This window comes from Filicampus tigris, chromosome 13 (assembly GCF_054856515.1).
Source record: "Filicampus tigris isolate MCC_2025a chromosome 13, RoL_Ftig_1.0, whole genome shotgun sequence".
NCBI lineage: Eukaryota > Metazoa > Chordata > Actinopteri > Syngnathiformes > Syngnathidae > Filicampus > Filicampus tigris.
This window is the reverse complement of record NC_141229.1, coordinates 22,512,525-22,526,045: the sequence shown is the minus strand read 5'-3', so window position 1 is coordinate 22,526,045 and position 13,521 is coordinate 22,512,525. Positions and strand designations below refer to the sequence as shown.

Sequence of the window (13,521 nt, the reverse complement as noted above, 5' to 3'; positions counted from 1 at the left end):
GTTGTTTCAGGAACGTGTCCTGTATACAGATACCGATAGCATCGTGTACATGTGAAAGAGGATGAGCACATTTTACCGCTCGGGAACTATCTAGGCGATCTGACCGACGAACTAGATGGTGACTGTATCCAAGAATTTGTCTCAGCAGGTCCCACAAGCTTCACGTACATGACAAGGATCGGAAGGAAAACGGTGATGAAAGTCAAGGGCATCATGCAATCCCACCAGAGCGCTCAGCACATCAATTACGCCAGCGTTAAGGAGATGGTTGGAGATTTTGTCAGCACAATGGGTGCCCAATCAACGGTGATCAAGATGCCTCAACACAACATTGTTCGTGATAAAAGAGGGCTCCATTTGAAAAACGCATCATTCATGAAAAAAATGCGTGTGGTGTACGACAAGCGACGTCTTATTCCAGGCGGTCGTAGCCTTCCATTTGGATATTAACACACACACACACACACACACACACACCCACACACACACACACACACATACAGGCACACACGTCGGTAACAAGCGTCAGCGGATGCGTATGTGGGCGCGTACACTCTTCGACGAGATTAAGGTTCTTTTTTAAAATTTGGAAAAAAAAATTAGAAAATGTCTTTTAATCAAGTTGATTTCGACCCTAGATTAGCACCCTTTCTCATGCCTTATTTCAGGACGCAGCGGGTCTGGAAAGACTTTTTTTTTTCACTTTTGCGTGATTCTGACCACGTGATGAGAATTGTACCCGATAACATTGTGTGGATTTACACATCGTACCAACCCATGTACAATGAACTTCTGAAAATGAATTAAAAAAATTACATTTGTCAAAGGACTTCCTGACTCATTTGTAGATGATGAAATGTTTCCGGCTCATCAGAACCATCTGGTGGTTCTGGACGATGTCATCTTCCAAGCGGCTGACCATCCTGAAGTGGTGAGAATATTCACACAGTACAGACATTATCAAAATATGAGCGTTATTATGCTGACGCAAAACGTTTTTCATCAGGGGAAATACAGCCGTACTATTAGTCTAAATAGTAATTATATTATACTGTTTAAAACCCCCCGTGATAAATTACAGACGACGGTTTTGGCTAATCAGATTTTTCCCTCAAACAAAAAGTACTTTTTAGAAAGTTTTGAGGATGCCACCAAAAAAGCGCACGGTTTTTTACTGATGGATCTGACGCCAGAGTGTCCAGAACAATACAGACTACAGACCGGTATACTTCGCAATCAGTAGCCTATTGTTTACATATCTAGAAGCTAGCGGCGATGTCGAAGTTTTTAAAATCAAACGCCCCTCTGCTCAGATCATTGTTTCATGCCAAACCCAAGAAACGTAAACACATACTTTTACGCGGTCCCGATAGTCTGGTGAGAGCGTTGTGCTAGATTGCGTTAAATCTTCTAAAAGGTCACTTACCTTTTAAAGAAAACGCAATACAAGAAACTGGCTAAGCATAAGAGGGATATTCGCCTATTAGCCATAGGAAAAAGAGTCTAAAAAATAAACACGCTGTGCTGGTTAAGAAGGGGGGATTCATTCTTCCTATATTAGCGGCGCTATGTTGGGGGGAGTCGGCGGCAGTCTGATAGATAGATAAACATAAGCGATATGGGTTTGAAAAACACCCAAAAGATGTACCTAATCGCGCCCCATCAATTAGAGCGTATGACTAGATTCGAGCCGACCATCGGGGAGAGCTCAGAACGTAATCTGGATGCCGAGATGTTACGAGTATTGGAGGATCGGAGTTTGAATCAATATGATAAAAGTAAAAAGTATCAAACCCTACTGCATCGTTATTTAAGACTTCGATGGGAAAAGGATGCTGAACGCCTCAGCATCACCCCGACCGGTCCTGAAACAGCCACCGTCGCCGAGGGTCCTGAAACAGCTTCCATCGCCATGGGAATGCCGAAGATTGCGGACGTAGGGATGAAGAATGCAAAAGAGGAGACGCATTCATGGGACGACATTACGGACACCATAAATCCGCGTTACCCTAAAAAAGTTGATTATATTTTAAGGAAATGATCAAACGATGAGACCGCTTGGAACACTCGTAACAAGTTTATATTTAATGGTAAAACCATTAAAGGATCGCATATGACCGATTTACTCAAACATCTTGTTGTTACTGGTAAAAAGGTATCGGGGTACTAGCCCATAGGCTGGAGCGAATTTTTGCATACGCTTTCGCTGCAAAACATACCAGAGACGACCGTCTCAAATCAGAACACGCATGAGCAGCTAAAACGTCTGAAAACCGAACGCCGATGCGGATGTAAAAAGAACCAGAACACGAAAAAGGATGCGGATGGGCTTACCGTTGAAATGGACGATGTATTAATTTGTTGGAATGTGTTAGAATGTAAAAATAAAAAACACACATAACTCTGTAACTTTATTATTTTTTATTATTGAATAAATAACATGATGGATATGCGTTTCAGACAATTACATTCTTTAAAATGGTGAAAAGGGCGTGATATCTGACCACCGCGCGTCATACGATGATTGTCGCGTCGTTGTTTTTCCACATATCCGGTTAACCATCGCGTCGTTGTCGATGACGTCGTCGCTGTAACACTAACACTTCCGGGCACGTCAACGCACACCCCCGACGGCTTAAGTAATACACACATTGTTGACCGCATGCGTCCGACAACACATGCTGTAATGATTATGATATATTATTTGGTTAGAATGCTTTTCGAGGAATGATTTAATATTCGTAGAGTAATAAACGGAGTCAGGCGGTAATCCAAAAGGGTGAAAAAAAGTTGCGATGCCATCACCCTCTATCGTTAAAGCCAGCCAATATTCCCCCGGCATGCCACGTCTATGAGTGTTAACAATATAGTATTTAGGGGGTGTGTCACTCTCCCCCGTCAATTCATCTGACGCGTATACCCCGCTGAATAACCCGCCCTGTAGATGCTTCGTAATGACATTCAATTCCGCGGCATTCATTGTATTAATAATAGTCCATCAACACTTCTCTTTTCGAGTTGATCTCCAGAATGGAATCGTAGCACGCATAAACTATGAGCGTCATGGTGTGCTTTAGAGGCGCTCTGAAGCGTAACTCCAACCTCAGAACACCCGATGTGACGAGTGAAACAGCTCCTGAATCATCGGCGGGGTTCAGGTTAAAGTTACGAAGAGGGCGTAACCATGTTTAAAGGCCTCTTGATCGATACACAGCCGTAAATCTTTCATATAATGCCCCGTAGCCGTGTATAAATTGAGGAATTCGCGCGTCGCATTTCCGGTGTTAAATCTGGGTTAGAAGGCTTTCGAGGGAATTTGTCGTCCTTCTTGCGTGAGAGCCAGATATTCAATGTTGTGATGAGCAAAATTGAAAGGGTTTGAATCTCTTCTTAACCATAGCCAGAACTATTTGCTTAGGAGCCTGTCCGAGAAAAATATTGTTGTGATTACAGATCCGCGAGTTTAATGGAACAGAAAATGTCTTGACATTCACACGGGTGAGTGGGTGGAGTGCGTTTCCCTTTTGAAGTGCTGCCGTGTGACCCAACGCGACAGGTGGGGAAACAGTTACTTTTTTCACATAAAGTGAGGCTCCTAATATTTTTAGACAGGCGTCGTTGTCCATTGTGCTCCTCAGGCAGAAATCGTCGTTGGCTCTGGTTAATTTCAGCCTTAGATCGACGTTATCTAAAAGATAACGCTCACAGAAAAAAATATCAGCGTGTAAAGGACCGATCACTTCAAAGTCACGTGACCCCTCGATTTGACGCGCTCTTTGCAACATGCCTATGTTGACGTTGGCTCCCTCAAAAGCTATGTAATCCATTTGCCCTCTTGTGTCTTTAGTAAACATAGATGCGCTGAATTGTGAATGCAGCGAGTCATTGGAAAAGTTTAACAAAGTCTCAATCATAGCTCTGGAGGGGTGTGTCGCGCTGGATTGAGATATCAATCTATCTCCTAGTGTTACGTCCAGATGACTGAATATGGTATTCAATGGGTAATTTATTATTCCCACATGTTCGGTCGGTGGGATGTATGAGCCATCCTTATGAACGATTTTTAAATGTAAATGCAGCATCGTACCGTGAGATCTAGGTATTTGAATGAAAAACCCGGTAGAAAGAATTCCAGAAGCGCACTATCCACTATAGCCCCCAGGGGGAGTATTTCCATATATTGACTCTGGTCGATGGACAGTTGCGTCATCGGTGATGTAAACAAATCTAATTCACTTACTGTGTATTCTTGCGATTTATGGTGTATGAGAGCCATTTTTAAGAGAATATATCCACAATGCTTCGACCGCCTAGTCTAGCGGGTAATGATTCCTTTTTGACGACGCGTCGCCTTTTTTAAAGGCTCTAACGCGCACGCCAACCGGCCTTTTAATCCACCTACGGTTTATGACAACAAGTCCCAATCCACGCTGCTCGCCGTCTTTACGCTGTATTTTTTCAGTAACGCAACCGGCCACATCACCAGCGATGCCTTTTACGGCTGTCTGGAGGTGCGGTTTGGCCATGGTGAACCCTTTTTTTTTTTTTTACCAAGGGTGCTACAAAATGGAATAATTTAGCGAAAATAGATCCTAAGCCAGGTCCACTGATAGTGTAGTGGTACACACGCCTGAGTTGTGTGCGGGCAGCGTGGGATCGATTCCCGCTCAGTGACAGTGTCTATGTGTGCCCTGCGACTGGCTGGTGACCAGTTCGGGGTGTAGTCTGCCTTCGCCCATTGACGGCTGGGATAGGCTCCAGCAACTCCCCGCGACCCTGTATAGGATAAGCGGTTTGGAAGATGACATGACATGACAGATCCTAAGCCACATCTGTACTGTAAGGGGCTGCCATGAAAACCTGGGAAGGCACCGCCGGCCTGGGATTCGTAACAATTTACAAAGCGTTTCGGGTTTTGATGCGTTGTGAACACAACCATGTTTTTATCGCGGTCTGAAGTGTAGGACGATGATAACTTTACCGTATCTAAAATCAACAGGTTTGTTCTTGTCAGTTCTGATGCTGATTCCAATATGATGTATATGTCTTTTATTCACAGGTAGGTAGTATGTATGCTTAAACGATTTATATATAACGTCACCGTATTTCCCTGCAATTGGTATTGCCCGCAGCAGAAGAGCAAATGCGTCTCCGACAGCTGATGTTGAATCACATCGGTGTATATGAAGAAATGATAATTACCTGCCTTTTTATCTACATAGCAGGGAGCTGGAGTTAATCTCTGTTTTATAGTGAACCACTGACCAGACTTCAAACCGAGAATGTACGCTAGAGGGGGCTTGAACATGACTTTATGATTATCGGGTCCGGACCAGTGAAATTTGTACTCTCGTGGATCGGATTGGACGGTAAACTCTTTACCGATTTTCGCCTGTAAAAGAGCTTGTACATCATGACCCAATCTTTCCGGGTTGTTAAGAACGCCAGGTTTTACATGGAGCTGTCGGGGTAAAAGATAATCTACTGTTTATTCGCTCGCCGGTATTCGTGCTTTGGGGCCTGGGTAGGCCGGCAATTTGTAATAAAACGCTGTCTGATCCATGGGAATAGTGTGTAACGTCTGAGGGTATGATATCTTGGTTAATCCTACTTCCCAATTATCTAATAGATTAATGTGTTGTGCCAACGCTACTCTGAATTCGGATATCGTATTATCTGTGTATACGCTAATGCTAGCATTTGATGCTGGTGTGACAAAGAAACCTTTTTCATCAACGGTTGCCATACTGAATACGTCACCCGCTCATGCGCAGTCCTCTTTAAATGTTCAGAATGTTTTATGTAGGAAGCCAGCTGTCAAATTTGCTAGGCCAGCCTTTCCAGCGCACTAGCGATTGATTTACACCGTGTATCTTACGTTTTTTAATAATTTTCTCAATATGGTATGCACGTGTTCGTGTTATGATTACTCTTTGTAACTCGTGTCCGTAAAATGTGCCATCGAGCGGCTCGCTATCGTAATCTTTCAGCCTGTAGACCAGGGGCTGACGCGGGATGCATTCTGATATCGTAAAGACCTCATCGGTAAAACTCTACTTTTGACTCGATTGCATTTCTGAACATCTCTAGTCCACATGTCAAGTGTACAGGTATGTCATGTTGTTGACAATATATCACACAATCGATAAAAAGCGTTAGAATGGTAGCCAGATGTCCTGGTTTAATATCACCATTCCACTCGTTCAAAATCAATTCCATTTTTTCGGCCAGACATGAATTATTCATTGCGATAACGCTTCTTACAATCTCCATCCATGATCTATGAAATAAGGGCTGTGAAAACAATCTTACTCTTGCCATGATTGTTAACATTCTCTGAATGGAGTCTGTGTGTGGTGTTGTGGATGTGGACGTGACACCCAGGTGAAAGTAATATCTGACCATGTAGATGTTGATTGATTGTAATCAGTCGTGACCTTTGGGACCATCTGACTAATATCCCCCCCAATCGTTCGAATTCAGAGATCCAAAGCCCTGTGGGGTGTCATTCTCATGTATCATATATAGAGATATCTCACCTATCTGATATAAGAATCGGTACCCCCATGATGCACCATCCGGTAACAACCAGGACTGCTCTAGATTCTCCAACGGTGGTTGTTGTAGCCATCTTAAGAACATTTGCCTCTTGTGCGGGGTCGTAGGTGTAGTCGCCGATCCTAAAAAGCTGGCGTGGATAGTAACACACGTCTCTGAAATATATATTTTTTTCTTAAGAGTCCGTCTGTCTCGATGCCATATGCATGGGGGTGCTCACTCCTTGGTGAGGTCGTGGTTCTTTTTAAAAATGACTGGCTTTTTTTTTTTATACGAGTACACTTCAAGTCTAAAACAACACCTCTGTATGTCACGTGTTTTAAATTTTTACAGTTTTTTTTTACCAGCGCGCTTTAGAGGCATCACACCCTATCACCAACCCTCAGCACTAGAATCACAGGTATGCTTTTTAAATTATTTTATCGATCGCTCATACAAACTATACAATTGTACAATTATTCAAGACTTTGTACCCGATTAAAAGCTCTGTACGAGTTTCTCATTTTTTCCTTCCAACACCCAGCCTTTGACCATTTGTCTGGACATACCCCCAACTTGCCCTGACATATAACCCTCACGGTCGTAAACCAATGTCAAATTTATGTTTAAAAAAACCTGGAGTGTCAGTTTTTTTATGAGCCGACAGACAAAGCACATGTTGATTAGTAAGACACCCAACCGTGCTATTGTGCCTCCCATAAAACACATTGACTGATTTTACGTTCAAACCCCAGAGTCAGCTTTTTTATGAGCCTACGAAAAAACACGTTGCTTAATTACCTTGGGTAGACCACCTGTGCATGCGTGAAAGGAAACATCTCCCTGTTTAGAATCCTGAACGTTCAAATTCCTGGAGTTACCTTTTTTTTATGATATTACAGAAAAAACACATGCTGTCCACTCTTCAAGACATACCCCCACCTTTCTGGACACCCTCTGCTGTTTACAGTGTGTGTGTGTGAAAGGATGCTACCTTCACCCCCATGGATGCACGCTCACCCCCTCCTCCTCCTCCTTCTCACTCTACATTCCCCCCATGGGCGCGCGCTCACCCCCTCCTCCTTCTCCTCCTTCTTACTTCCCAAGGTAAGATACATTCTATCTATTAAAACAAACCATAATAAATATATCCAATAATGTTCAAACATACCCTGACATATACTACTTTGACCTTTTAATTACTGCACATAAGATAGTAACCCTAAGGTGTATGATAAATTTTAGCACTTCCATATGTCCCGGAAACTATTACTATCAAATATAATATTTATGACTATGATCTTTGATAAAAAAAAACAACAAATCATGGCTTAGGTCAAAGGGTTTTGACTGGTACTGCCTAATACAGTTTTTTTCCCGACCACAACCGGACCCAGCCCACGGTGGGCGCCAATGGACTTCACACCGCAGGACCTGTATGATACCCCACTCAGCCTGCCAGCCACCCCCAAACCCTTCGTGTTGGTACCCTGTTTCCTCCATTTTGTCCAATCACAGTATGATTGATTATCTCACTATTCTCTCCCCCCATGTTTTTTTAGACTCTGATTGTGATTTAGAACCTGAACCAGACACCGATTTTTGTTTCCCGTCACCCAGTCAGCTTTTCCTCAAATCCTGCGCAAACCAGCTGTGTGGAATTGTCCAGCACATATTCAACCTGAGCCTGAAGCTGGGCAGAGGAAAACATCCTGCCTGGTCCCGGTGCCAAAGACCCCCCCACCCGAAGGAGGTCAACAGCTTCAGACCAGTGGTGCTGACGTATCACCTGATGAAGACCCTGGAGAAACTGGTCCTCATCCACCTGCGCGCCCTGCTGAGCTCCTAAATGGACCCACTCCAGTTCGCATACCAGCCTGGCATCAATGTGGATGATGCCATTATCTACCTCCTCCGCACTTCACTCTCCCACCTGGAGAAGGCAGGGAGCACTATGAGGATCATGTTCTTTAATTTCTCCAGTGCTTTCAACACCATCCAGCCCACCCTATTGGGAGACAAGCTGGAGTGGGCGGGAGTGGCCCACCACCTCACCACATGGATCCACGACTACCTCACAAACCGTATGGCCACAGTATGTGAGGGCACAGGACTGTGTGTCTTTTGGGGTTCAGGGGACACTCCTCAGGAACTTTTATGACTCGGTGGTTGCTTCGGTCATTTTCCAGGGAGTGGTCACCTGGGCAGGCGGCGTCTCGGCCCGGGACAAGAAGCGGCTGGACAAACTGCTCTGTCCTGGGCTGCTCCCTGGACTCTGTGGACTCAGTGGGGGACAGGAGGATGGTGGCCAAGCAGTCGTCAATGCTGGACAACCCGGCCCACACCCTCCAGGGCACCCTAACAGCACTCCACAGCTCCTTCAGTGACAGACTGTTACACCCTCGCTGTGCGAAGGAGAGATTCCACCGCTCCTTCTTGCCTGCTGCTGTCAGACTCTTTAACAAGAACATTGTGTAGTCCCTACAAATTGGCGAAATTAGTGCAATTGTGCAGTCCTTCACCTGAGCTTATATCGTGCAATGCTCAACATTCCCCACTACTGTTTGTCCAGTTTTCTTTTTATAAAATGCCGTTCCTTATATTTCACTGCAGCACTGTCACTTACGTACTATGTACATGCTAATATGAGTGTTTCTTCATACTTTATATGAAGATGTATGTTGGTGTGTATATACATGGTTACTGCGTATATTTACATAGGTTTGATTCTGAATATTTGTCATTAATGTTATACATTAATGGCTACATTATGCCGCCGTCTCTGTGAGACCTATATCTTTGCTGCTGTAACATTGAAAATTTCCCCACTGTGGGATCAATAAAGGCCTTATTATCTTGTCTTATCTTAGCTTTTGTCATGTTCCTTTTCCGATGAGTCTGTCCCTGAATCCCGCTCATCGAACCCTTAATTGGGCACTTGATTAGCCATCTACTGTGGGCCTCCACGGGGGGATCAGCAACGGCGCCCAGGTAAGGGTTACACTTCTTTATGTAGCTCTCTTCTGCACCTTGATTCACTTGGTTCATCGCCACCTTCCTCACCTCGTCCCAAATCACCAGTATTGTGTAGTCCACCTTCCCTGGTACCTGTAGTCTCGGCCCCTCGTGTTTCTTGCTCTCCCCAACCTCTGTGGCGGCAGGCTGAGGTGCAGCTCCCCGATCCCGTGCCGGCTCCTCGCCAAGTTCCGGCTTCCAGTTACTTTTTCGGAATAGATTTTAAAATTGTATTTGTTTTTAAAGCTTTGAATGGACCGACCCCAAACTCATCAAGGTTCACAGTCCAGTGTGCACACTGAGGTCAGGGGGCCACACCCTCTTGTGGAGAGGAGGACGAACCTTAAAACCCGGGGGTACAGGGCTTTTTCTATGGTTGCCCCCAGACTCTGGAATGCTCTGCCGCTCCATATTAGACCGGCCTCCTCAGTCGAGTGTTTTAAGTCTCGTCTTTTATTCTCTGGCTTTTAACACGGCGTGAGTTGTGTGTTCCTCTGTGTGTTTTAATTGTATTTTATGTATTCATTTTTCAGTGTTTATGTATTTTATATCTTCATATATTCATTAGTTGTGATTTCACAAACAGATAGTATGTGCAGCACTTTGTCACAGTATTGTTGTTGAAATGTGCTATTTAAATAAACTGGATTGGATTGACTACTGACTGCCTCACTCCAATTGTCCCTCATCATCTGGACATGATCTTCATTTTCTGCTAGGACAGACTCCTCTTGTCAATTCGGCTTCTCCAGCAAACATTTCACTAAATGATCTTTTTCTGAACCTACCGTGTTTGTGCATTTGAGTGAAGTACTTCATGTCTTACCCAAATTATGTTAAGCAAAGACCTAAATTATGACTCATTTGTTCATTGGAGTGAGTGTAAACTTTTTTTGTCTGGATTGTAAGTGCCCTGTCATTGATTGGAAACAACCGGGATAGGGCCCAATTCACCCGTGACTCTGAATAGGATGACTGGAAGAAAATGGACGGATGGAATAATTTGACACAGCATTTTAAATGTATTGATATATAACTATTATATATCACTATATAACTATATCATACCTTGTTCTTGACCTGTACATCAGCTCCAGCCTTAACCAGTAGTTTCACACACTGAAGAAAACCATGCCATGACACCTCATGCAGAGCAGTGTTGCCATCCTCAAATAAATCCAGAAAATTATTTATTTGGACATAAAATATGTGCAGTCTTCTGAATGTAAATGTTTGTTGCTTAGTTAACGTCCACAACTCACTCTGTTCTGGAGGTCCAGTGCACAGCCACCTTGAATGAGAGCAGAAATGGCATCACTATTTCCTAAGACGGCAGCTCGATGCAATGCTGTCTGGTAACCTGGCAGCTGTCAAAATATTGGAGAGTTAATACACTTTTTGCCTCAACATCATTACATGTAACCTTAAATATAGCAGAGGTGGGCATTTTATTACAAAATTGTGGTCTGTTTATCTGCCTTTTTCTCCGGCCAGACCAAATAGTAATTGCCTATAGGCCGGTCCACCTGTCATTTTAACACTAGCAATACCAGGATTTTTGAAGCCCCCCAAGGGCTTCCATGGCGGATTTTTAAACCCAGCGACGGGGTGTGTCAGGTGATTAGCCGAGCTATTGTTATGTTAAAGTGTAGTAACCTGAGAAGCCACCCCCTACTTTGCAATGCAATCAACCACCCCCCTCCCACCACTTCATTTACCATTTCTTTGGAAGAGAATCCAACATTTTGTAAGCTTCCCAGTAGTAGTTGGGTTTGTTCATGCACCTTTTGCACTGTTTGCTTTTTGCATTGTTCCCAAGACGACAGCTTTGCAAGAAATCATCACATATTGGAGTTTTTGTGAGTTTTATTGAACACAGAACAAAAAACATCCACATATAATTAAAAAATATACTTTTTCCTCATGCAGTGTGTGTGCGTGTCTGTGTGCGTGCATGCGTGCGTATGTGTGTGTTACAGAATGACAGTGCACTGTACGCATTCCCACGGCATTTCTGTTTTGCATGTTCCACACATCTAGACATAGACATAGACACAATCTTCTTCCTTTTGGGAGCATACACTGTCAGCGTGGCACCAGTTGTTGAAAACACCTAATAAATGAGAGAAAGAAAAATAGTTTATTTCACAGTAATTTTACACACACACGCACACAAAATACAACGCAAACATATATACCAGTGTTGTTCTGATACCACTTTTTGGCCCCCCGCTAAAGTGAAGTGCAGAGTCGGGAAAAACACCAAATAAGTGTTTATGTGTATCATAATCTTTTTACAGAAGTCTGGCTAGAAGTACGTTAGGGCAGAGAGCCAGCAGCTATAGAAATGAAGAAAATGTGTTTTACATCACAACGTAAATGCTCTGATCACTATGTATCACTTACCATTTTCTTTTTCTTGTACAGTGGGTCATAAGATTACGTTTGTAAACTCATGGCAAGTGACAGTGAGGTGAAGAAATTGTCCGTTGTTACATTTCTGCCCTTGTCCAGGAATGGTTCCATGAGCCGCATCACCACATTTTCGGACAGTCTCTCTCCATTGGGACAACTAGGGTCCTTGTCAAGATATGGGATGACATTGCAGACATACTTGGATTTCAAGTCGCAAGCCACCCAAAACTTGATCCTGAACTTGTCCGGTTTCGTTGTGATGTACTGCAGGAATGGGCAGCGGGTCTTCGACGGGAAAAGCTGTTCGTCGATGGTGAAGCCCCTTCTGAAGAAGAGCGGTTCTGACCCGAGCGTTTTTAATAATTACAGACCCGTATCCAACTTACCGTTTTTAAGTAAGATTTTAGAAAAACTGGTTTTCATCCAGTTGAATCATTTTTTAAATACAAATAATATTTTGGAGAAATATCAATCTGGTTTTAGGATGAACCACAGTACGGAGACTGCTCTTTTAAGGATTTTAAATGATATTAGGTGCACTGCAGACGTGAGAAAACTCACAGTCTTGGTGCTACTGGATCTAAGCGCTGCTTTTGATACAGTAGATCACCAAATTTTATTAAATAGACTTAAAAATCTAGTGGGCATCTCTGGTACTGTTTTTGACTGGTTTTATTCCTATCTCACAGACCGATATTTCTTTGTAAGTATGGATACTTGTTCCTCTAAAACTCATGAAATTAAATGTGGGGTTCCTCAAGGTTCGATTTTAGGCCCCCTACTTTTTAATCTTTATATGCTTCCCCTCGGGGATGTCATCAGGGGACACGGCATCAGCTTTCACAGCTATGCTGATGACACGCAGCTGTATATTGCCGTGTCTCCTGATGACACAGGACCCATTGATACCCTTTTAAATTGCATTTTAGATATCAAGTCATGGATGGCAGATAATTTCCTACAGCTCAATCAGGACAAGACTGAGGTTTTAGTTATCGGTCCCGAAGGTCAGAGAGAGAAGCTTTTACCAAAACTACACATTTTTAATCCCTCACACTCTGTGAAGAACCTGGCGTCATTTTTGACTCTGAGCTCAGTTTTATTCCTCATATTAAAAATGTAACCAAGATTGGTTTTTATCACCTTAAGAATATCGCCAGAGTCCGCCCGTTTCTCTCTCAGGCTAACACGGAAATGCTGATGCATGCCTTTATTTCCTGTCGTTTAGATTACTGTAATGCCCTGCTCTCTGGCCTCCCGAAAAAGAGCATTTCACCACTGCAACTACTGCAGAATTCAGCCGCTCGGGTGCTGACGAAAACCAGAGGGCGGGAGCACATTACGCCAGTTTTGAAATTGTTGCATTGGCTCCCTGCGTGTTTCAGGATCGATTTTAAAGTACTTTTATTAGTTTATAAATGTGTTAATGGTCTTGGGCCATCTTATTTATCTGATTTGCTTTTATCATACCAGCCCTCGCGGATCCTGAGGTCCTCTGGCGCCGGCCTTTTATTTATTCCAAGGGTGAGGACCAAAATGCATGGCGAGGCTGCA

General features: G+C 43.5%; 1 protein-coding gene across 9 annotated transcripts in view; it reads right to left on the bottom strand.

Annotated features, from left to right (window-relative positions):
• The window catches only part of ankrd6a (ankyrin repeat domain 6a), a 118,755-nt gene that overhangs the window by 101,588 nt on the left and 3,646 nt on the right, over positions 1-13,521 (bottom strand). For 8 of the 9 annotated variants that reach the window (XR_015089337.1, XM_086049759.1, XM_086049762.1 and 5 more), the window contains exons 2-3: positions 10,815-10,919; positions 10,621-10,719 (exon numbers count right to left, since the gene is read on the bottom strand). Coding sequence is in view for 8 of the 9 variants with exons in the window: in XM_086049759.1 (XP_085905885.1) it covers positions 10,621-10,719; positions 10,815-10,919 (204 nt within the window). In the remaining variant the exon portion in view is untranslated. The remainder of the gene's footprint in view (positions 1-10,620; positions 10,720-10,814; positions 10,920-13,521) is intronic. The other variant, XM_086049758.1, reaches the window with a different exon arrangement.